This window comes from Empidonax traillii, unplaced genomic scaffold, assembly GCF_003031625.1.
Source record: "Empidonax traillii isolate 1590-97213 ecotype Southwest subspecies unplaced genomic scaffold, ASM303162v1 scaffold96:size1206935, whole genome shotgun sequence".
Taxonomy (NCBI): domain Eukaryota; kingdom Metazoa; phylum Chordata; class Aves; order Passeriformes; family Tyrannidae; genus Empidonax; species Empidonax traillii.
In genome coordinates this window covers 98,237-124,208 of record NW_020955289.1, presented here as the reverse complement: position 1 = coordinate 124,208, position 25,972 = coordinate 98,237, and the positions used below count along the sequence as shown (strand labels likewise).

The 25,972-nt window shown below is 37.7% G+C and overlaps 1 protein-coding gene across 1 annotated transcript in view; it reads left to right on the top strand.

The window, feature by feature from the left end:
• Positions 1 to 17,890: 17,890 nt before the first annotated feature.
• LOC114056547 (potassium voltage-gated channel subfamily H member 8-like) overlaps positions 17,891 to 25,972 on the top strand; it is a 94,159-nt gene continuing 86,077 nt past the window's right edge. Inside the window, exon 1 of the mRNA XM_027881833.1 lies at positions 17,891 to 18,015. Within this exon, the coding sequence (XP_027737634.1) occupies positions 17,940 to 18,015 (76 nt within the window). The 5' untranslated portion in view covers positions 17,891 to 17,939. The remainder of the gene's footprint in view (positions 18,016 to 25,972) is intronic.

Below are 25,972 nucleotides of genomic sequence, written 5' to 3'. Positions count from 1 at the left end.
ACTACTAATGTCCAGAAGTTCACTCCTTGGGTTAACATACTACCCATAAAATTGGATGAATTAAAGGATGTACAGGAGGCCTACCCTGAGTTTTTTGAACTCACACATTCATGGAATTGTGTCTTTTTAGCCAACTCTTGCTGTCACACAGCTGAGTGGTAAAGTTGTTTCACTGAATAGTTTCACACATTCTTTTCCTGTACGTCACTTCTGGTCCCTTTATGCATGTGCTTATAATGGTGTTTTCTTGTTACTATCATCAGAAGATGCACGTTTGGGTAGATTCTGAGGAAACCTGCGCGGACATCCCCATCCCACACAGAAAAGAGCAGGCTGGGTCTGAGTAAGTGATGCAATTATGCAAGTGTTCCCACTTCATCTCTGAAGGAAACCATTGTTGGCTAAAGCAGTGCTGTAAAGATCCAGAAATACAAAGTTTAATCATTGCAATTATGCAGCTGAAACAAAAAGTTCTCTAAATGATCTGGGGGATTGGGGATTTAGTGTGGTAGGTGATTAGATGCTAGACTAAACATGACAATATCTTCATTCCTTAGAGAGTCAATAATTTCAAAGCTGAAGACTCTGTGTTCATTGTTGCATTTACAAGCTGTGGTATGTTTAGACATTCCAGTACAGTTTGATCCTTACACAACTGGTTGCACACTTTGGAACTTGTGTGCATGCTTGGTAATTAATGCATATGATAGATGGAAGATTATGATTTATGCTTAATAGACTGATTATATATTACACAGGAGAAACGACATTGTTTGAATTCTCTGAACCAAGCTGTTGGATGGCTAGGAAGTACTTGATATTACAGCAGGACTGTAATTTAATGTCTTGCTTCCCTCAAGAGGTTTTGCATCCCTTTCTTAATGCCTTGATTAATCACCCAAAACAAACTGGCTATATTTTTACAATGTAAAGTTTAATAAAACTTCATCTTGTAGTATTTTTCAAAAAGTTAGTTTGCGCAGTGAGTGACAGAACTTAGATAGATTAAAGGCATTATTTCATTATACACTATTTGTTGGCTTTGTTTTTTTTAGTTCAAGTCTGATTCTGTTACAGAGGTAGCACAAACCCAGTTTAAAAGAAGAAGAAGGTGGTGCCAAAGTACTTTATTTATGCTGGCCTTAAGGGTTCGTGTGTGCGTGTGTGTGTAGTGAACCTTCAAAATGGTCTAGACACTCTAGGAAAACCCTTAATTTCATTGTCCATCCTCTAAATTAGCAATTATTTTCCTTTATAAACCATCATCTCTGGCAGATGCCAATGCTGTGCTGAGGAGTTGCAGGCAGAACCCCAAATGGAAGTGGTGGTGGGGTATGTGCTCTGTTCACCATTTCTGTTGTATAAAAAATGTAACACATTTGTCCCATTATTGCAGCTCTTTCCTGAGTCAAAGAGGTTGCATGTAATTAAAACATGATGGAAATGTCTGTTTTATTTCAGTTCCTGAGCAGAGGGGAACTTTGAGAAACTGCACTGTGAATTGCCTCTCCCAGTAAAGGTAGCTTCAGAAATCCCTGAGCCACCAGATTTTGTTCTAGGGATCCTTGTTCCCTGCATTGTGCTCACACGGATATTGGAAGGGTTACAATATAACCTGGATCATAGGAGAGACACAAGTAGAAAAAGAAACTTGGTTTTGGAAAGTTACCCTTAATCTGGATGAATTTGCTGATTTGACTTACTGAGCTGCTACTCAACAAATTCTACAAATTTCTACAAAAACTGAGGAGACTGAAACTCTTCTAGAGAGGTTGGGAGGAACATCAAGTCAGGAACTTCTCGTGTAAAGTTGCTTTAGGCTACTTTCCTCTTTGTTTGTTGGTTGTAGTATTGGATTGGGTTTTTTTTTCCTTAGATTATATGAGAGAAGGCAAAGACTTAGAGAATACTGCGTAGTTAGGAATATTGAAAACATTATGTACATCTCTAGATACATTGCTAGCTGAATTTGAAGCTTAAACTCTCAGGCTGAGTAGATAAATTCAATCTATTTCTTCCTTCCTTTTATTTTTTTTTTTTTTTTTCCCCCCAAAACAGAATCAAACTTTTGGATATCAAAGCAAGCATTGAGTTGCTCACTTTGTAGGTATTTGATCCAAAGCTTTTGATCCAATGATTTCCTCTGCTAACTTCAGTGAACTGGGAAAAAAACTTGGCAGTCAAAAACTAATTTTATTTCACAAAGTACTGTTACTTTCCATAAGTAAAAGCTTAGCTTTTGACTGCATGTGCTCGTCCAACTATAAAGAACTCTGCTCCTCCAGCAGTAGAAATCACAGAGCACCAATTTTTACATTATGAGTTGGATGTGAAGCCCTTCACTGAGAACTGGTCTAGTGCAGCATTACGAAACATTAATCATGAGAGCTCCCAGGTTGTTTTATGCTGGTAGGCAATTGGTTTCTCTTCTTTTTAATTCAGGGTATTTAGCAGTAGGTGGCATCCTACTTTAACTTTATAGTGAACCATAAGCTTGCTAGCATGTGTTATCACTTGGTCTAGAAAGTTCCTGGAATTTTTCTTCTTGTTCTTCTGTGCAGTATTACCAAAAAGGGACTTTTTTTTTGCTTAAAGTAAAGAGGAATGTGTACAAGTTCTGATGTTATTACTATATACTGGAAGCCTCCTATTACCATTTAGTGAAAATCCCAGTTGAAATTTGAGTTTGGAATTTGTTTCACAGGACAGAAGGAGACGTTTATGAATCAGAAGATGAGCAAAATCAAATTGTTAAAGGCTTTTCTTAGAATCTGGATAGGTTTCAGATCTCTCGGATGCTCATTGTGTTCTGTCTGCAGTATCAGTGGGAAGCAAAGATAATTAAACCTGAAAATTAGACTGAAAAGCTGTTCAGGTTACACTTCAAAGCAGTAAAAGGAAAGAAAATTGCAGTATTGACACACTACCTTTAAGTCATCTCATTCAATATCACACTGTCAGATTAGGTGCTTAGGTAGAAACAAGTGAAAAAAACAAAAATCAAAAAGCAAAAAAAACCCCTCAGATGTGTTTGATGGAAAAAATCTAAAAGTTTTGAAAGGAGAAGAGTTACTGATGGGTCTAAGCGATAACGCAGGAGGAAACTGGGAATGGTAGAAGTCTTGGGGAGTGGATCACAGGGAAATTGAATCAGTAGAATCAGAAATTGAAGCTGGTTGTGTAAGGTCTTCATTATACTTCACCAATATCCCTCTGACTTGGATTAGTCATCCTCATTTCAGACTCAACAAGGGTCCTCAGGTCTCCTTTAGCAGCCTTGAAAAAGGTTGCTAGCTTCCTTCCCCTTACCCACCCCCCCTGAGGTTTTTGTGTATAGAAACATACTTTCAGTAGAATTTAAGTATAAATTGCTCAGGCACCCCCTACGAGTATTCTCTGAAATACTAATGCTCACTCAAGTTTGAATGGAAACTGCTAGAAGTAAGTGATATTTGAAACTTAGTAACATGAACTTGGTGAGGTTCCTCTTTTATTTTAATATGTATTTATTTGTATGGATTTGTGCCAGGACAGATTTACCTAACAGCTGCTCATTAGCTTTCTAATATGATAGTTGTATCATGCTGAAAAGAAAGAATACTCTGTGCTTAAGTATTGTTGTGTATCTGCCCCTTGTGATGCAAATGAACAGCTTTTGTAATATTCAAAACCACATGGCTGCTCAATAAAAAATATTTCATTTATTGTCTAATCTTTTTTCTTTAAGCTGATCACTTAGATTTTGCATGTGAGAGCAGCTCTGTTTTAATAAGTGGTAAAAGATTAAAGCCTTGTTAAATTTTCCATGAAAATGTACAGACATAAAAGGTGTTTAAACACCAGTTAGATATGAGCTGTGTATTTAACTTTATTATAATAACTCATTTGCTTAACATCATTCATGCACTTAGGTAACCACCTGAATTTGAGCTGTTGAGAGAACAGATTCATGATAGAATTTTTTATGGAACACAGTTTCATCTCAGTACTTACATTTCTGAAGGGAAACTGCTACAGTAATATGATAAGGCTTTGGGCCAATGCATCTTGGATGTTGCTGTCTCTACAGTCTGCTTCATTAGTGATGTCTTTGTGAAATATATCACACATTCAATAATAAACAATAACACTGAGTTACACACTGTACTGTATTGCAGATGAAGCCTTGCTAATGTTAGAAACAGTGTTTGGTGAATGGGAACAGCACTCCTCAAATAAAATAACACCTTCCTCTTTATGTTTAGTTCTGACTAATTTACCATCCACAGTGTTAGGATTACAGTAATTAGGAGTTAGGAGAAAATATAGTTAGAATTGTGATATGGAAATTTTAGTGTATGTGGATTGTACAAAAAGTGAAAATACTAATGAAGGAATTGTGGAACGAATTGCAGTGAGACAAAACGCAAAGTATTTAAGGGAGGAAAAAACCCCAATTTTACTGTCAATTTTATTTTCAGACTGTAATTGTAAGTATTGTGTTTATCTTTTACCAAATTCAACTGCTACATAACAGTTGCTGAAATTTTTTTTTTTAAGTATTTAAGAAAATGGAATGGATTGTTGGGTTAACAGTAAATAAAACTGCTAAGAAAAATATATCCTTCTTCACTAAAAAAAAAAAAAAAAAGGTAATTTCACGTACATCTAAAACTTATTAGTTTTTAAAGTCAGATCAATGGTCTCCAAGTCAATGGATTAATCAAGTCGGCATAGTTATTTATTTATTTATTTATTTGTTTGTTTATTTTTAGGCTTTGGTACTGGCTCTGAATGCCCACTGAAATCTTTAAATGGTCATCTGATCTGAGTCCATGACACCTGCAGTGACAGAAATAGATCTATTGAGAATTTACAAAATGTGTATGTTGTACAGTGTTTAAAGCCATTGGAAGCTGTGTTGTACCTCCAGCGCCATCAGTTCAATTACACCAACAGAGACCTAGACTTTTTCTCTATTCAGGAGCTTTCAAACATGTAAGTAACCAGGTCATGCTGTGGCTGGAGGCAAACATTGACCACAGTCCTGGAAAAATGCATGTTGAGAGTTTAAAACTTCAATATGGTTATCTTACAAAATACACTGGAGCAAGTGCTAAAAGTATTTCACTGAATCAGAGCTTAATGTTAAGCATATTACAAGTCCTATACTAGTATATGTTTTAAGTGTTTTGCTGGATCAGCTGTGGAGAACATGAGCTTGTGCTTATAGTACCAGAGTATTGATTCCAAGCTTCTATTTAGAAAATTGAGCTTAGAAAAAGCGCATGCACTTACTTTAGCATACTTACTTTAGAATACTTGCAACAGCCACGTGTATTATTGTATTGAAGTGTTCAGGCCAAAATATGCTTATACAAGCTACCTTCCTGCAACTCAAGCTCTAGTCAGTGAAAATATTAATTTGAATAAATTTCTGCTAGTTATAAGATTCAGAGTGGCATATTACCCATTTAAGCTATGGAAATAGAGGCACATCTAGCTGTGAAACTAATTTCCAACTTCTTGTACCACATTTCCATAATCTAAAACTATATGAAAGATGCAACTGATATCAATCAGCAGGTTATTAGCTTACCTTTTCACCTGAGGAAGCAGTTGGTCCAAATTAATATTTCAAAGCATATTTTTAAAGTTAATTCTTTTCAGAATATTTTACATGCTTCTTTTATTCTCATTTAAAATTGCTTCATGCGCTATTTATGGTAAGGCTGCTCTTTTAGTAACATTATTATTATGGACAATAAGGGCCCAGATCACATACGACTTGGTGAGGGTCTGACTGCATTCTCTTTTTAGCTGTTGCTTCTAGATGGCTGAAGAGGTTCCTCCTCCTAACCACTCATCTCTGGTGCCTGCTGACTTGTTCAGACTTGCCCTGGATGGTGCTTCTGGGAGCAGAGCACCTCCCTCGTCTTTGTCAAAATGGGCTGGATAAGCAAAGGTGAGGAAATGATCATATGGGGGGACTGGGGAGATATTAAGATCCAAGAGAAGGAGAGTAGGAGTCCTGGTGGCTGTAAATAATTTCCTTCATGTACAGGGGAGGAGAAAGTGAGAGCACCTTCTCACATTCATTGGGATTTACAGGAAAAAAATGAGGTGACCCCCATGAGGCAAAATTACACAACGCAATTAAACATTTCTGAAAATCCTGTACCTTTCCTGCCTTTTCCTTTAGCACCTAAAAGCCTGTGTAAATTTGATCTTTAGTTATTAGTATCTTGAACTCAGTGTTTTACCTGAACTTGATTGAAGTATGAACAGGCTGATGCTGATTCTTGCTCTGAATTTTAGCCAATAAAGAGCAAATAAGGAGATTCTCTCCTATAATTCTCATAATTCTCTCCTATTAGTCACAATACACTTTAGTAAAGATAGAAATAGTCCAAAGGTTAGGAAAAGTAAATTGCAAAAAATTATTGCATGTCTTCTTCAGAGTAAGAAAATGAGAAGGCAACACTAATGTGAAATGTCATAGGGGTCTCTGTTTTGGTGTAAAGGATGTAAAAGTCTAAATGCAATTTTATATTTTGTGCATTTTGGGTAGTATAAGAGGTCCAAATATCAGAGCTGTTAGAATGAGCTTGCTAGCATGTGAAGTTGAACGAGACAGGCTTTCAAGAGAAGGACATCAGTATTTAGCAGCTGTGGCAAATGTAGAATATTCATTCCAGAGTTTTGAAGTGTACTCAAATATATAAATATCCTGAATTTGGAAAAGGCATTCAGTGTTTTGAAATTAAATGTTTGTGAGGAACAATAGGATTAGTCAAAAGTTTTTGCAATAAATCGGAGAAAACCAGCTGTCTTGCCAAAGAAGACAGAATTCATTCTTTAGACAGGTAGGCAGTTCTGGATGACAATTTAGACTTTTAAATAAAAATGGAGGCATAGAGAAGTAAAGGAAAATGTAGCTGGAATGAGGGCAGGGAGGAGGATACATGACTTCTTGCTGAAGTTCTTCAGACAAGTAGCTGGTTGGTCACAAGCAGGTACTCTGGGGTGATATTTGCTCCAAAAATTGTGCCTCTGCCCTATCTTGGAGACCTTCTTTGGCCTGCCACTCCTAGGCCTTGTCAGAAATAGGTGACCTCTTTTGTTTTATCCCACCGGGGCTGAGTACATTTGGTCTTAGATTCACATGAAAAGGCTGGGCAGGTGGAAATGTGAAAGGAGTTGTGTAGATGAGAATTTGGAGAACAAGCTCTCACACTGTTAGAGCTGTGACTTCGGAGTGTGTGAGGGATGTACGTTCATGGGGTCTTGTATTCCCGCTGAGAGAATGAGCTTCAGCTCCCATAAACAAAAGGGGTAGAATAAGCCAATGGGACTCTCATTTTACTTATTTGATAAGCAACTTTGGCCTGTTGATTGCCAAACGCTTTTTTTTTTCTTGTTTATCAGATATTATATTAGTACAATCCTTGGATTTTTCAGCAGGAATTTTCATGGATTGTTTACTTCTTGTTTTTTGTAACAATTCCTTTTTTCTTGTAAATAAAACAAACCTCCTAGACCCTAGTTTGTGCAATAGTTATGATCGCATTTTGGTTCTTTACAAGTTGTCCAAGTGTTCATCCTTCATATAGTTTGTCATAAAAGAAAACACTATTAACTTTAAATATAAGGGAGAAAATAGCAAATGCATCTCTCAGCTGCTGAAAGAATATAACAAATTAAAACTACTTTGAGGGATTATTCTTCACCCAGGGCAGTAAGCTCTATAATGTTCTAGCTGTAAAAATATCTATCCAACCATTTACCAAACATAGATAATATCTGTTTGTTAACCTGTCTAGTAAATATCTGACTTAAATTTCTGATATAAAAACAGCTGTTTGGATTACAGGAACCTAAAATTCTATTTGGAAAGTATATTTTGGTAATTTTAAATTTACTTAGGAAAATTGTGAGCTAATACCATTCAGATAAAATATAAAGCATGAACTGCACCTACATGTTTACATGTATATATGGCTTCAAACAAATTCGATGATGGAGATTCAAAAGGATTTGATTCCACATTACTTGATCTCACTAAGTTGCTAAAGATACTATGATTCTCACCTCTGTGTTTGACACTAGATCAATTCTAGTGATCACAGGTGATCACAGGTGATCATAGGTTTCTGTCCCTTAGTGTGAAACAAATTAATTCAGCTCAAACCTTAATCTGAAGAGATTTTTAGTCCAAGAAGAAGAAGATGCTTGTTCTTGGAAAATAAGTGTGTTTCAGAAGAACACAGCTGGAAAATCTTTTCCATGGCTGAGAAATCTTTTCTATGGCATTTTTTCTATCTCAAAAAAATGCTTATATAAAGTGTCCGTGGATTTCAGTGTGCTCATCTATTATGAGGCTGGAAAAAGCTGTGAGGTTTTTCAGGACAAAGGCTACATTATCTACGTTTTAATACTTTAATTTCAGCCTTTCGTGGGACAAAAAGTGCTGACACAAATTCTGTACTGAGTTTTAAACTGCACCGTAATAGCAAATGCCATCCTAGATAAAAGATTAGCCTTCAAAATTGTACCAAGAATATGCCAACTAGTATATGCAAAAAGGATAAGGATATTAGTTCAACACGACTAGGGAGTAGATTATACTATAAATAGGACTCTGAGGCTGCCTCTACTGCAGGGCTGGTCATTTCCTACAAAATCCATTGCATGTATATTTGCCCTAATCCTGTAATGTGATCCTCAGTCTAATCCTTACACCTAGCTATTATGCTATACTAATTTGCTTATGCAGAGAGCTGCACATACCCAAGGCTTTACTTGCTTCAGTCTATTGCAGCATCAGAGCACTGCTTATGTATGGAACATATAAAAGTGCATAAGAGAGTCTATATAGAAGGTAGGCAAACAGAGGATTGACACACCTGAAATCCCAAATTCTTTGAAATACTGAAAAAAAAAATGGAAAAGGTCAAAATCCAAATAAAAACCAAGAATTTTCCAGTCTCAAAGTGTCCTGTGGACTAGTGCAGTGTATTTTGGAGCTGACTGGAGTTCAAGATTCACTTTTACTATCAAAGTCCAAAAATAACCTCTAGTTTCTGCCCTGTTTGGAGTTAGCTGGGAGAAGAGCACACAAAAACAGGATGGGTGTGATTCCAGCATAAAACTCACCTTACTCCTGAATTACATATTCTCCCAACTGTCTTGGTTACAGACAAAAATACTGTACCTTTTTTTCTTTTTTCTTTTTTTTTTTTTTCTGCCTCATCCCAACTAAGCGTTGCCTGAATCTCTTGCTGTTCATTCTCCTAGACCTGGTGTGCTGCCCACTCTTCTCTCCCTAGATATCATCTCCTCCTACTTAAATCCCATTTTGCCTGATGTCACATGTGTTGCACAACAGTTTTAGTTTAAAGCTTATTCTTGTGCCAAACATGATAACTTTCACCTATCAGATGTTTCTTCTTCTGTCTACCTGCACAGGAGTTCTTTGCCGATAATGTTTTACTCATTGAGTGGGTTTTTTTTTCCCCAAACCAGCAGTGGAGCTTTCTCCTGCAGTGTTCCTTTTCTATGCCTATCCCTTTCCAGTGTTCCTCTTCACAAATGTCTAACTCACTGCACACATTCAGTAAAGACACATGAAAATAAATTTTCTAAAATAAGAGAGTAAGGTGTATGCTTTTCTAGTAAGGATTAAAAAAGGGTGGTTGGTGTAGTTTATTTGTGAAGATATTGAGTATCTTCTAGGTAGAAAAACGTTACATGTGACTACTGACGTATCTTTAATTTTACTTTTTTAAAATGGCCTCATGAGAAGAACAACTAATGAAACTCTTACTAAGATGGAAAAGAAGTTGAGGACTTGGAGAAAATTAAAAAGCAAACCAATCAATATTAAGGCTGTTCTGTTATACCCTTGATGATGGATGAATTAAGGAACAAGTTAGATTCCTGATCCTTAATTGCTTGCAGTTTATCTGTTGTCTTCTGAAGAACTTGTAATGTAAAAATAAGATTTACTGAGTGTCAAAAGGTTTAGGGTTTTGTTGTTGTTGGAATTTTTAGATTTATTTTTAAACTCTCATGTAATTGACTTAAGTGGGAAGAATAGCAGTCATCATTGGTATAATGACAATAATCTGAACTGTAGTTAAAGTTTTATCTAAAAACTGTGGAAAATGGCTCCTATTGCTTTCCTCATATTTCAGAAAAGTTATATATATATTGCAGTATCTGTAGCAATTTTGTCTATTCTAGTTGATGCAAGGATCCTTGAAATAAGTCTAACTCACTTTAAATATTTTTAAATTAGTACCTTTTTTTTTTTTTATGGAATCTTTTTAAGTCACTACTTATAATATTTTAGCGATACATCAAACATAATTTTTGATCTCTGTATTTGATCACACTTTTGATCATATTATCTACAGTCTGCTATGGCAAAGATTAAAGACCTCAGGATATTTTAGAGAATATGTCCATTAAAGTCACATACAATGTCAATTGAAGTAGAAAGTACATTTGACCTGAAATAAGTATTAACCCAGAATCCCTACTGTGTAAAACAATCCTAAAAGAGTTAAGTTCATAAACACAGTCCAGGTATTGTTTAGATATTATGAAAGGTACTATGAAATACACTGATTATACCTACATAATGGGGGAGAATCTGAATTTTCCCTGTTGGGAGTTTCCTAAAGCAAAACTTAACGGCACAACTTGAAGTCAGATATTCACTTCTGTGAAAGCTTGCCAACTGGAGCTTTGAGAAAATGTGCTTTTACTGTTCAATTCACACACAAAACAAGCCATATAATTGAATGTTATCTATATTTACCATCAAAATTTACCATCAATATTGACCATAAGCCATTAAATAGCAAAGAATTTGCACCTATGTCTCTCTAGTAGCATTTTTTTTTGTAGAAAAATTGTGTCAGATCTAGTTTTTTTATTAATTTACGTGTCTATTAAAAATAAATACATCACAGCATTAAATTCTGTGTCTTTAAGATACGAAGTAATAGAAATACTTGTGCATTATGAGCCTGGAAACATAGAATGTTATCTAACAGGTTTTAGCTATTAATCTTATATTTTAATATGAGATTTTCACATCTTAAAATGCAGTAAAATCCAAGAGAAAAAAGGGAATAAAACTCAGTAATGTCACCCAGCCTTTTTATTAATGAATCCTCAGTCAAAGCAATTGCACTGAAAACAAAATTAAAGATGACATCTAGTGAAATACCATTCTGTTTCCTTTTGACTTTTCTGTGTCTTGCTAGCCTTTCGTGACTTGCAGTGATTTATGAAAAACAGTGTTCTTGTCACTTAATGCTCTCTTGTCACTTCATGAATGGTCACCAAAATCATAATTCAAATCAGCACCTCAACACTGCTAGGGACCAGCATAGCTGTACTGTTTAATTCTTTCAGCCTTACCTGTGGTGTTTTGCAAATCAGAAATATTAATAAAGTAAAACCAGCTGGTGGGTCTCATGCTGGTGTTTATTGCAGTGGTGCAAGTCATGAAAAATATGGCTGAGTCATGTGAGTTATTTTGGTGATACTGAAGAAGCTTAAGCATTAATTTTGCACTTATTAGCTCTTATTGTGTGAAAAAAAAATTGTGTGAGGAACGGAATAAATGATTTTCCACTTATCTGGTTTAATAATTTTAAAATAGGTGTACTTATGAAGGAGTCTGTGTTATCTTTGGAGTTACGTTTTAATAATGGTGTTTAGAAAATGATTATGAAATTTAGATAGCTATTTCCCAGCTTTCAGGGGATATCTGTGTGGAAACAAGGCAGCATAATTTCTAATTAGCTTCAGTGGATCTGTGGGAGGAATCACTTTTTACATCTGCATGTAGGAAGATCATCTTGAAGGCTTAAGAGAAAATCCCATATCTAGAACTGTGCTTGTGATTATTCTTTATTCCAAGCATCCTACTATGTCTCTTATATAGTCAGTATCATCTCTGAATCTTTTAGACTAAGACTCCTTTTCTTTCACTAAGCACAATCTTAATTTGCAAATAATTCTGGTACGATACTTTTTGAATTCAAGAAGATAAACTGAAATGGATAACTTTTTATAATGAAATAACTTTTAACTCCAGGTCATAAATAAGTGAAGTTCTGATATTAGCATAAGGTCTATCTCAACAGCTGCATTTGCATTCCTTAAGTATTCAGCTGAAAGAATTGGGAAGCAAAACAACACTCCCCATTAAGAGGTGAACTGAGCCAGCAACTTTGTTTGAGCTTTAGAATAATCTACAGGATCCTTTGACGTCACTGCAATGCCACAGTGAGGTAAACAGGATTGCAATGTCTTTCATAACCAGGAAATACAAAATAAGCCTTTATAATGTTTTAGTCTCTTCTGAATCCAACTTTCTTTTTATCTGTATTTTACTACATAGATTTTAAGAAGAAAACTTCTGTTCCCATTTAACCATAAGGTTAATCTGCAGAGGTGTAGAGTGACTTTTTTTTTTTTCCTAAATTTAATACTAGTAGTGTTATTTTTGAGGGGTTTGGATTGTTTGCTGGTTTTCTTGTTTTGGTTTTGTTTCCTGATGGAAACCAAAACTGACTCAAACTAGATATTGCTTATTCAGCTTTGGGTGTTAATTCTGAGTATACATGTACATTTCTCCTTTAGACAGTATTTTTTTCCTATAAACAATGAGTATTTTTCCCCTACATGATGGTGCCCAATTAATAATAGAACAATTCAGTGTATTCTTAATTCCCTGTTGTTTGAAATGTTCTTCAATAACTTTCTGAACACTATCTAAACATCTCTTGAATGACAACTGCTAATTTGCTTCTAGCTTTATCAGATGTTTTTGCAAAATTTTGTTGTTACACATATTAATAGTATCCACACAATCCTTGGAGGTGAAAAGTATGATTCTGCTTTTATGGATAGGAAAGTGGAGACAGAAATAGAAATTTTACAACCTTATTTATTTTGTGATCTGGCAGAGTCTATTAACTGTTGACCAATTTTCTGGTTTGACAACTGAGATATCTTCAGGTCTTAATTCACTTTCTGCTTTACAGAGACATCATGTCCCCTTTTTGTAAATCTGCTGCACATCTGAAACCTAGGTCTGAATGTATCAAGAGCTTTCTAACTATAAAATACCGAATCAATATCATATAAACCGTTATTCTAAGTAGTTGAGCAATATATGTTGTGAAATGAAACCTGATGTGTGACTTCCTGTATATTTTAAAAGGAAAGAAATACATAAATTGCAGCCCAATATGATGGTGCTATCAATACAATAAGAAACTTGTGAATCTAGCACATCAATTTTTCAGTAGATTAGTGAATGACGTCTGTGAACGCTGTCATGTCCTTTTACACTAGCACTAAAAAGAAATGAGGCTTTTGCCAAAATGTTTCATGGATGTTTGCCAGCAGCAGAGGAAAAGTGAAGTTTCAAGCTTTAATTTCATTCAAGGTAGCACCATATATGGTTTCTTCTGCTTGCTTGCAACTTTTTCCAGTTTACAGGAACTTAGCGTCCTCCTGAGCCAGAGATGCCAGCTTTGGACTTAAACTACCACCTAAACTTGTCCCTTTCAGCTCTATTCTTGAAAAGTTCTGTTGTTAGCTTATACACAGCATAAGGCAAAGACCAGCACTTCTTGAAGCACAATGATCATTTATTAGGATGATACTCTTAACAGGCACTACTTCAGGCTAAATTAGCCTGTTCATGGCAGATGAACAGCAGGTTGCTGTTCTTTGCCCTTTCCTGGAATTTTCAGGCTTCTACATAATTCCCTTTTTTTCCATTGGGTGTTAAGGTTAACAAACAAATAAGTGGGTGGCAATTTCAAGCACAAAAGTAAGCTGCAGGCAGTCCTTGTTAATTTGATTTTCACTAGCTGTTTTCATTTTCATAATTGTAGCAGGTAAGTTGAGGTCAAGTAGTTATGCCAGGGAAGCAATAAGTAACTCCTAACTTCTTATTTTATGAAGTAATTCATTGTATTGTGGAAGATCAAAAGCAAAATTTGGAATATATTGGTTATAAAACCAATATATTTGGTTAAATAATAAATGAAGACAAGAAGGTGAACAATTACAACCAAAAATGCTACAACATGCTGCTCCTTACATATGTTCTGTGCAAAACTGTGCCCATACCCACATTTCTGGGTAACAAGCAATATCTAAAAAGATTATACAGTGCCTCACAATGGAATGTGCTATGTTGAGTGCCCAAGTGGCTGTGGATAAGTAGGGGGAAATGTAGGACTGAGATTTTAGATATATGTCTATATCTATCTATCTATCTAGATATATATAGTTGAGTTATTTGAAGCAACAAACCTTATTTTTTTAGATAGTACTTCTGGTCTAAACTGTAATCTCTGGATGCTAATGGCAACTTGAAGAGTAGCAGCAGTGCTATTAGTACTTGGTTTCTCAGCTCTAGTACAGTCTTTCTTAACTTTTATATATAAATTTTTATATATACTTACTTTTGAATTCAGCAAAATGCTCCTCAGTGAACAAAGAAAGACAGGAATACAGGGAGTAGGCTATTTACTTTACTTGGATATTGATTTATACACAAAAATCAAAATTAGTTTTCAACTCTTACTTATCTGTCCTTGACAGCAAAAATATATAATATATTAGAGACCCTCTCTAAATATCCCAGACATTAAAAATTAATATATGAAAATTGAAAACTGATTTCTTGATTCACCTTGGTTTGTATTTTTGTATTTTACTTTTCTTAACCATAAAAAAAAAAAAAGTAAGAAAATGAAAACCAGTCTGTGACTATTCAGAGTCCCTGGTTTGCTTTTTGTTTAAAGCTTAAAAAATAATTTTTAGGAACTGACTGCAAACTTCAGCTGCTCCTACACCTCTCTTTTATATACTCTTAGCTCATTCTCTGCTTTTCTGAACTACTTCTTAGCCCACTGAAATTTCAGCCTGCTAAATTGTTCTTTCTTTGAGCAACTCTAAGTTTATGTGTATTGCAGCTAACTCTGAAGTTAGGTACCAGTCTCCATTGAGGAGGATTACTCTAATTAGTAAAAGGTTTTAGAATATGCTCAATACAAGTGCAAAATAGGATACTGTACCTCAGATTCTCTTTTTCTGTAGTTTTAGGCTTTTTATATGCATCATTTTTGTAATATCTTTCATTAGTTCTACTTCAGAGAAATTTGGGTGGTTGTTTTGTGATATGTAGAACACAAACATAACTTTTAGAAGCTGAATTGGTCATAGTACATAGCTGTTTCCATGACCAATTTGCAAGAGTATGCCAAGATCGTGACTGTTTGTAAAGCACAGCAAACTTCCTCTTTCCTGAAGGTCTCACAGATGAAGAGGCCTTCAGCATGCTTACAAAGAATTTGGAATTGTCCCTCCCTCTTGTCCATCAGCAGAATTTAATTGTTGGTAGAGTTTTCACTGCCATTGCTATCACATCCCCCTGGCTAGTGGTGAATACATTTAAATAACTGTAAATTGTATTCACCATTATCATGAAATGTGCCATGTAACTCCTCTGGCACATATCCACCCTTTCTGAGGTGTTTCAATAAATTTTTGGCATTTTTTGCCCAATCTAAGTCTAAAGGCTTTATTCAAGGATTTTCTGTCTCATGATTGTTAAGAAATTTCCATGAACTCTTAATAAAGCTCTAAACTTACTGAAGCTGTTATTAATAGAACCCTCAAAACTGTATGATTACAGCTCAGACTTGGTGGTCTCTGTGTGTGAGGAAGTTCAGTCTTAGTCACTTACAGGCTTGTTACCAGATAACAATTTGACTCCCCTGGAAAATAGTCTCTTTTTCCCCTTTTGTGATGATCAAAATTAAGAAATACATTTATATCTTTAATTGTATGTATGGGCTACTGTCTCCTGACTGCCTGCAGTAGAATTAAGAATATATTCCCTTCTCCTTCACCATATGCCTACTTAAATGGTGTTTAGGCAGGCCATGGTAAAGAATACAAACTGAAACACAATTACAGCACACAGCTACAACATAGGTAAGGTTCTTGTCAGATTTCAATGGTTCAGGTTTACCCTAACAACCTCTGTTGCTGAACACTTAGTCAGAATTGAAAATCTGATCATGCTTTAGTGGAACAGGGTTTTCTTTATTTCACAAGTAGGTACATGCTGTACCTACTTGTACCATCAAACCCAAACAGCCAGTGAAACTAAATGGAAACCTATCAAAAGAAATTAATTTTGTGACTCTGTTTATATTGAACTGGAAGATGTGAGAATAATAAGTAAAGAAAATTAAAAATTGCTGGCATTCAGTATTAAAAACTGTACATTTTAAGGGCAAGACCAGTGCTTGTACAGTTTAAGGACAAGGCTGACAGGAATTTGAAGTTTATCAGCTAGCTAAGAAACTGATAGTACTGTGAGATCTTGGACACTTCCGAAGTACTGTAATGCAGTCTCTCTTTACACATGCTGCTTCTGAAAAATGAGCTGGTAGCTCTTTGCCCAGGCTTCTAATACAAGGACAATTGGACAGATTCATGATCTCAGCAAAATATTGCTGTGTTCTTCAGAGCCAAGGTGGGGTTACCATGGGTAGACTTTATATTATGTGATAAACCCTATGCATCAGCATTTTCTGAGGTTCTTGGTGTTTTTAACTTTTAATTAAGTGTTGTAAAGAAAGACCGTTTTTGTCTCTTCTGGAATCTCTCTCTGGCTGCTTAAGCTAAAAAGTGTGAATCAAGGTCCTCTAACTGTCTAGAGAAAGAGATAACCTTAAAAAGCAATACTGTGAAATAGCAAGAGCCCAACGGGCTTCCTCTGTACAGTGATTTTGTCGATTAGGGAGTGTACTCCCACTTCTTTTTTCTGGTGTATTTTAGTCCTGAAAGAACATGGAGAAGTTTTGCCATTGCTGCTACACTAAGTGAAATGACTGTACTATAGAGAGTTATCTTGGCAGCATTTAAAGAGCCATGGTACCAGTCTGAGCAGGTTATTCATCCCAATGGGCAGTGCTCGTTTCTCCATTACTATTGTTATGTATTTATTTATTTTAATTTACACATTACACCTCTTGATCTAGGATATAAATCTCAATTCTCTTTTTGGCTGTCCGAAAAAAAAATAATACTAATTTCAGGAATTTTGCAGGGAAGAATTGTGAAAGAATATTCTAGGAGGAATTCACGGTGAGAGCAAGTGCCTATCCCTTAAATAAATAAATAAATGCGAATGACTCCTGAGACCACACACCTGATGGAGCATTATCCATGTTCGTCTTGCTCTCCACTGAGCACCTACAGAGGCATTTACTATCCTTCAGGGGCGTTTCTCCTTCCAGCAGCGTAAGAGCCCGTGCTTTACGCTACGATATTATTACTCATAGAACAGGGCTCATGTGAGCTAATAGGCCTGGGAAACTTCTCATGTGGTAGAGCCGAAATCTGTCCGGGGTGGTAGTGGGGGCAAAGGCAGCCCCGCAGCGCCTGGTTAGCCGCCGGTCCTTGTGCTGTGCTTGTGCTGTGCTTGTGCTGTGCTGCCCCGCCCCACCCGCCTCCAGCCACAGGTGGATAAAGGTGCCACTTCCCCAGCTTGTCCTCTCTCACGGCTGCTTTCCACCGGCGCCCCCGTCCCCCTTGCCTTTGGCGGGGTGCGGGGAGGGGGCGCGGACGCTGCCGGCCCCGCACCTGTGCTCGGCCCCGCAGTTGTGCGCGCCCCGCGCCGCCCCGCCCGGCACCCGCGGCGGGGGCGGGAGCGCTGTGCCGTGCCAGGGCTGACGAGAGGGGGGCTCCCGGCGCCGGAGGCGGCGCGGCGGCATCCCCATCCTCCTCCCCTCTATCCCTCCGCCTCCTCCCTCCCTACCTTCCCCCAGGCGCCCTATGCACTTTCTTCTCGAACCACCCTCGTAGACAAACTTTGATGGGGAACCTCGCACCGCGCTGGAAAAATGCCGGTTATGAAGGGATTACTGGCACCCCAGAACACCTTCCTCGACACCATCGCCACCCGGTTTGACGGCACACGTGAGTCCGGGCTGGGGCTCCGACGCCCAGAGAAGGGGATACACGGGGGGCACTGTGCGTGTGGTGGGAGGCTCCTCTTTCCTTCACTCCACCGCCCTGGGGTTTCCTTGGTACCAGAAGCCGGCAATGAAGAGGGGGAGGCAAGGGCGCTCCCAGCCTCTCCCGCTCTCCTCCCTGGTTTCTCCACAGCTTTGCAGGTGAGGAGGGTGCCGGGTACCCTCTGCCCCCGACCCGCTGTGCGAAGGCTTCAAGGGGGCCAGAGCCTGGATACCTGCAGGAAAGTTGTGCGCTGGGCTGGGGCTTCCTCAGCGCCCTGAGAAGCTAAGAGACCGCTAGGGAGAGGTTCGCTCAGAGCCTGGGCAGGGCTTTGGCGGGAGGTTTTGGGATTTTCTTTTTTGGCTTTATTACCCTCAGCCCCCACATTAAATCTCCTCCCTAAAAGCTGAGTTCCCGTAAATCGGGCTCATCCGTGGCAGCAGCTGTTGCAGGGCGTTACTGGAGGGGAGGCAGGAAGGAGCAGGGGAAGGGCCCTTCGGCAGTGGCTCCAGCAGCGGCGGCCGCCCGGCTGCAGCACCATGGACAGGTCCCGGCCCCGGGTGGGTCCCGGCGCTGGGCTCCGCTCCCAGCTCCCGCACACAGCTCCTCCCGCGGCGCCCCGCTGCGCTGGGAACTCTCCCGGCGAGGCGCTGCGTTCCCGTGCGGGGCTGGCGTGCTCCCCCTCCGGCCGTGCGTTAGGAGTCGCCTGTAGGAGTCTTGAGTTTTGTTTCTTTTTTGATGGGGCTCACTCATGTTAAAGCAACTAAAAAGGAGAGGGGAGATAGAGGATTTAGACCGAAATGAACTGACTCCCTTCCCTTTAATTCCCTTTTAAAAATCTCAGGCATACATACTGGAGGAAAAACAACTAAGATTTGAGTTGCTACTGGCTTTTTCTTGAATGAAAACATTGCCGTCTAACTGGTTTGAAATCTTCTTGATTATGTATCTATTGGCATTTCCTCGATGGTTTGATTGCTGCGTGATTAAGACAGCTGAACTGTGATTATTGAATCAATAAATTGTAAAATGGCAAGAAAATAATACAGTCATTGAGATCAATTGCAAAGAAGCACAGAGCTTTATTATAACTGTTCTGGTAGTATGAGGATACACAAATAATTATGATCCAGGCTGTCCGTATGTAACTGATACTTCTCTATAAAGCAGTCTCTTAAGACTACTTAGATGTACCTTTAAATTCCTTCAGCTGCAGAACTCTAAGTCCTTTCCCCCCATCCTCCACCCTTTTATTTCTGTAAAGTGTATGAGTATTATTTACTGCATATTGAAGCAGCTCTAATAAGAGTTTTGTTGCTGATACTGTTATTTGCCAGTGAAAAGCAGTTCTTCCCTTCTTTGTGCTCAGGACCCTCCCCCTTTACAATGGCTTCCTTTCAAAGGATGGAGCACACAGCCTGCAAGCTGTGCACACAAATGCTTCAGGAATTCTACACTGTTCTTCAAAGATCCAATTTAGCAAGCAATGTTAATGATGACATGCAGGTCTCTTTTATTAAATAAAACACTAGGTAAATGTTTAATCCCCATCTTCTGAGTGACACCAACAGGCAAGCGTGGTAGAAAGTTTATTACTTAGCTGAATTCTATACCCAAATGGAGCTACATTTTTAAGTCAGTGATTCTACTGAGCTTCATGAAGTCAAATGGACCGATCTTTTCTTAAACAAGAAAAAGACCTCAGTGTCCTACGTTCAAATTTAATGCTATCAACTTATCTACTCTTTCCTGGAATATAATTGGAAAATAATGTAATTAGATATTTAATTTCACCAGAAAATACAGATTTTTTTTTTTTTTTTTTTAATTACAGGCAGTGAGATTTTTGGGTTTAGTTAACGTTCCAGAATTTGGCTCAAATATTAGGCAAGTGTATTCTAGAAGTTGTCATGGTATGATTACTGGGGTGTGAAATATTCCCAGAAGTTCACAAGGGAAGATGTTTTATTAACTACGTAGTCTTATATCTAGTAAAACTTTGGAGGATGGTACTATTCTCTGAGAATCTGGTGGCATGTCTCTTAATTTACAGAATAACATAATATCTCCTTTAGAGTGTTAAGAGTAAAGCAATGAATCAACTTAATTCTATCTGAAACATAGTTCTGTGTATCACTCCACATCACAACTAAATTTAAAATCTCCAGAAATAGCTCATCTCCTTCGTAGCTTTGAAAATGCTAAATTTAAATATAAAAATTAATACTTCTTTAACTGATGAAAAGAAATCAAATAAAGAAGTACAGTTTTGCAAAATGTGTATATATATCCAAGCATCAAGTAGAAAAATTAAAACCAATTTGTTTTTCATTTAAATTGCCTGTGTGGTTGATATTCCAGAGGTTGTTCAGGTGGCTAGAGCTAAAAGTAATATCGATGGCTAATCCTTGCAGGAATCAGTCCCATGTCTCACTAGTTTTACAGGTAATACAGTCTGTGAAATGAATAGGCACTGAACCCAAGGTTATGTTTCACAAACTACTTTGACCTCACACATGATGATATTTAAATGTTAAAGTACTGCCAAAGGTTTTTTGGTTTGGTTGTGTTTTTTTTTTTTGGCAGTTGTTTTAATATACTCTGTAGTTAACAGACCTCTTTCCAGTTTAAGCCTGTGGGAAGGATATATTATGTTGTCATCAGTGATAGACTAATCCACCAATGCATCTTTAATCCAGAAGAGGGATAATTCTAATTCCGGGCAAGAGTGCAAGAAGGGATTCCAGATAATATTAGAAAATATGCTTTGCTTTGCACGGAATTTTCAACAATTAATTCAAATATTTTTTTAAAATGTTACTATTGCAATGATTTATTAGCAGTTATAAAAAATTGAATATCTCAAAAATTTTTATAACAACTACTTGAAAGGTTCTTTAGGTGCTCAGAATTCTCCCGGTAGATGTTTTGTTGTATGTATGTTATACACAAATGTTCTTTACATATGAAACCAGGGTATATGTGCTAAGCAAAAGAATTAGATTAATTTTGAGGTGCCTCTTAGCTCCATAGGAGATTGCTGAGATTTTCTGCAAACTTCCTATTACCTGTGTCGCACACCTGGAAGAGCAGCATTAAAGGTTTGTCTATCTGGATTTCCGTAGCAGAGCTCTTGGGTCTGCCTATGTGCTGTTATACCTCCACCTTCTCACAACTCCAAAATATCTTTTGTGTTCCTGATATTGCAGTGTAAGTCAATGCTTTCTCAAAGGGTTCCTTTGCCCACCTCCCCACCCTCAACTCCCAATAACTAAGCACCAGGTCATCCAAAGACTTTTTACCCCCTCTGTTAGCAATGAGTTTATTGCCCATTCGGAAAAAAAATATATATATAAGCATTTTCAAATGAGTAGGTTGTGGCTTAAGGCTTTTTGGCTGGTTTGGGGTTTTGTTTTTCTTTTTAGATTTTCAAGATAAAATATCATTTTCAAGTGTGAAAATATTTCAAATATAAGACTATAATTAACCCTACCACCAAATATTAAGAAACTGAATGTCTGAAGTAAGTTATTTCACTTCAAGCTTTTGAGTGAGAAAGTTGCATATTTTTGCTTCTTAATCCTACTTAGATTAGGCAAAGTATTAAAAAACAGTTGCACCGTAGGAAATCATGTTCTATTGTTTTCATATATATATATTTAAATAAAGAAATAAATGTTCTATATTCAGTATTTATTTATTTAAATTGATTAAATACACACTGAGGTGGTCATTGCTGAAAATGTGTGAGACTCTCATGTAGAAAAGCTAACAGAGATTCAGCAAATAGCCTCATTAATTTTTAATCAAAAAAAGGACAACAATTTTGTGTATGGTTATACTATAAATTGATAGCTGAAGTTCTATAATTATCTTTTGTCTGTCAAATCTGATCAGTTTCCAAATTAAGTGTGTACTTCACATTCTTATTATCAATCTTGCGTGATCAGTCTAATCTGGAGATCAAGCTGAGTTAATTCCTTCTTGCTCACTGTCAGTGGTGATAATTTGATAATTCTGTATTTGCTGAACAACTTCTACATTCAGATATGTTTTCCAATTAAAATCTTGCTCAATTGCTAACAAAAGAGCTGTGCACCTAAGTAGCAATTTTCATAACTTTTTTTTCTTTGTTGACCAGTTTTCTGATTGTTTTGGTTACCCCCAGGAACGATTGAAAGATACCTGATGAGAACATACAGATTTAAGCATATCAAATGTGATTCCAGCATGCCTCTACTGGCTCTGTGGGTAGAACCAAGTTGTTTCTTTTGCATCATCAGTTGGTATGAGCTGAAAGCCTTTGTATGCACTGATCTTTCCAGATTGCAGGGTCAGATTCCTCCCCCACTCTTCACCAGCTACCCCCATCACTTGCTTTTCTGTCTCATAAACAAACTGGTGATGTCTACTAGGTTGAGCCAATGCACTAGCACTCTGCAACTTTGTTGTCAGATTATGTGTCTCATTCAGGGTGAATCCTAGCCTCCCTACACTTGTCAATGTGCTGCTTAATCATATCACAGACGCTTCAAAAGCAGAGAAGCGCTTCTTGGCTGCTTGGTGGTTCTCACCCAAATGGACTCAAGGAATTGCATCAGTGTCAGACATAGGGAAAAAACAACTGAACTTCGGGGGGAAGAAGGTTTTTGATCAGACTCCAGGATCAGAGCGGTCCACCTCACAAAGACAAAATGTGCTCCAGCTACAGGCTGGGGGCAGAGTGGTTGGAAAGTGGCACAGCGGAAAAAGCCCTGGTGGTGTTGGTTAATAGCCAGCTGAATATGAGCCAGCACTGTGCCCAAGTGCCCAAGAAGGTCTGTGGCATCCTGAGGTGTATCAGGAATAGCATGGCCAGCAGGACCACAGAAGTGTTTCTACCCCTGTACTTGGCACTGGTGGTGCCGCACCTCAAATCCTGTGTCCAGTTCTGGGCCCCTCAATTCAGGAAGGACATTGAGGTGCTGGAGTGGATCCAGACAAGGGCAGCAAAGCCCCAAGGGTCTGGAGTGCATGTCCTATGAGGAGCAGCTGAGGGAGCTGGAGTTGTTTAGCCTGGAGAAGAGAAGACTCAGGAGTGACCTTATCACTCTCTACAACTGCCTGGAAGGAGGGTTTAGCCAGGTGGGGGTTGGTCTCTTCTCCCAGGCAACAAGTGACAGGATGAGAGAACATAGTCTCAAGCTGTGCTAAGGGAGGTTTAGGTTGGACATTAGGAAGAAATTCTTCACAGAAGGGTAATTAGATATTGGAATGGGCTCCCCAGAGAGGTAATAGAGTCACTGACCCCGGAGGTGTTTAAGGAAAGACCGGACATGGCACTCAGTGCCATGGTCTGACATGGTGGTGTTCTGTCGAAGGTTGGACTTGATAATCTCAGAGGTCTTTTCCAACCTAATTGATTCTGTGATTCTGTAAAATCCTGTGTCCAAAGAAGGGAGACTCAAGCTATGATATGCACTGATCGGTGGCAAAAAGACTTCCAAGCAGTGACCAGTGGAAAAGCTGGTGGTCTGTCAAACTCTCCCTCTGAGAGAGTGCAGTTGCAGTGATGCTGGTCTAGTTCCTTGTCATAGAGATGAAGTGATTCAGACAGAGGGAAATTTCCAAAGCTACATACATTGTTGGACTTACGTTAATGCAGAATTGTTTTGCGCTTTTTACTTATCTCCTTGGATAAGTAAACAATGGGGTTTCCTGAATTAATCATGTATATTTCACTGCAAAAGTATACAGTCAACTCTGGAAAAAATATTGCCTGTTCTCAGCTCAGAGCCCAAAAGAGCAGACCTTGCCTCTCTGTATTGTCTCTGTAAGATGTGGCCTGTGTTGCAGCTCACTGTAGCTCTGTTACTAAAAAAAGACAAATGTGATTTTGAATATAAACCAGGGGTTGGATGTTTGGAATCTGTGCTGTGTTGTTGCTCTTTGCTGGAAGTAACTGAGAGGCTAGATTAAGCAGCTAATTGGAAAAATCTTTTCTTCTGTCACAAATATTGGGGATATAGAACCTCATAATTTAAAGTTCATTTATTTACTGATCTTTGCTTTCAGCAGCTACAGTAACTTCTGATTCTAACTGGAGCTGAAGTTAGACCTGAAAGTTTTGGAGGCATCTTAAGACCATGTTTCTTAATTCTTGAGTTCTGGTCCTAAGGACTTAATTCAAGGGAAAAAAAATGTGTGCAGGCACCATTTTTAATATGCAATCACTGGGTTATTCCTTAAAATAATGAAAAATGGTCATCATTATGGTATGTTTTATTCAGAGAACATCTTATTGCTATAGAAAACGCTGATATATTCAAGTTGTCAGGTGGTGTTCTCTTCTTTTTTGCTAGACAGCAAGAAGATAGAATGATAATTATGTAGATTTTCCATTCAGAGGATATATATAATTCATTAATCACACCACATTTAAGTCTTAGGTTAATGCTATAAATGTAAAGTTAGACTAGTAACACACATCATTACTAGAGAAATAAACTCTGTATTTGAATTTATGGCAAGCATTTGAAATTTAAGAGTGGAAAAGAGTAAATAAATAAGGGAGGGTTTTTTTTTTCTGGATAATAAAAGAGCATTATCCTCTGCATTGCTTTGGGGTAGAAACCTGATATACAGTGCAGTGATCGAAACAAATCTGTATATTTGAAGTGACATATATTTGAATGAACAAGTACTCTATGTGAATGGAAGAAACTCTTTAGAGGGTTTCTAAATCTTAGATGATTATCAGGATTCACACTAGAGAGGTTCTGTAAGCTTACCCTTTTTCTTTTCCCAAACATATCCTACTTTCTTCTCTGATAACATTTCAGTGAGTAAATAGGTTTACTCTGAAAATAGATTTCTCTTATTGTGACCATTGCATTTATATATTCAACTTTGATTTTATTGTTTTTTTTTTTTAAATTTTATTTATGCAGGTAGCAATTTTATACACATTCCCAGTCTTTCTGGATGCAAAGAAAAGGTGCTCAGAGTATTTTTCAGGGCAAATGAATAGAAATACGAAAAAAACCCACTGCCTCAAGCACATGTAGAAGTGTAAGCATGAATTTATTACAATAAATCAGGAAAGGTATGGGTTTACATTGAGTGCTGTTAGTACTATTCTGAGGACAGATATTTTTGAAAGAAAAGCAAGTTGCCTGTATTACATCAGCTGTTGCCTGGAAAAGGTGAACAAAGGCAGTCGCTTACAGCAGTTCCGCATTATCACAAGAAAGCTTACCTTACCTTGTGTTAAAGTGACTAGAAGAAAAAAGCAACAACCTGTTCCTGAAGTAATGTTGTTTCATGCCCACTCAATCTAAAAATAAATAAATTACAAAGAAGGAAAAAAGGAGGAAGGAGGATAGAGAAACAAACAAGCTATTCTCAAATTGCAGACTTTAAGAAAACTCTTCTTTTAGAGTTTATTTTGCCAAGTGCTTCTGGCTCCTTCTGTTTTCTGGGACTGATAATAGTATTCAAAGGCTTCGGAACAGGTGTTGTTCTTAAAATACTAGCACATTCTACACTGAACTTGACATTAAATATCTTCTGAGCATCCCTAAAGCTTAATGCTGCCTGTCAATCATTTCAAGGACTGCTGAAGACAATTGCGTTATGGAGAAATATGTTGTATTCCCTATTGATATTTTCAAGAGAAAACAGCCTCCAGTGTGCCAGCACTCAATTCACTTTTTCTGCAGGCTTTACTTATGACAACCAGGAGTCCAGGTACCCGTTCTTAGGACTTTTGAGGGTTGAAAGCTGCCAGGATTATTTTGCTTTTATCTTAAACCTAGGGAAATACAGAAGGATTCATCTGGACAGCATGGACCTGAAGTTCATTGTTACAACTTTTTGGTGCCCTTTTGTTTTTGCCTTCCATCTCCCTCAACAGCTTGTTTTGATACGTGACTAGACATCT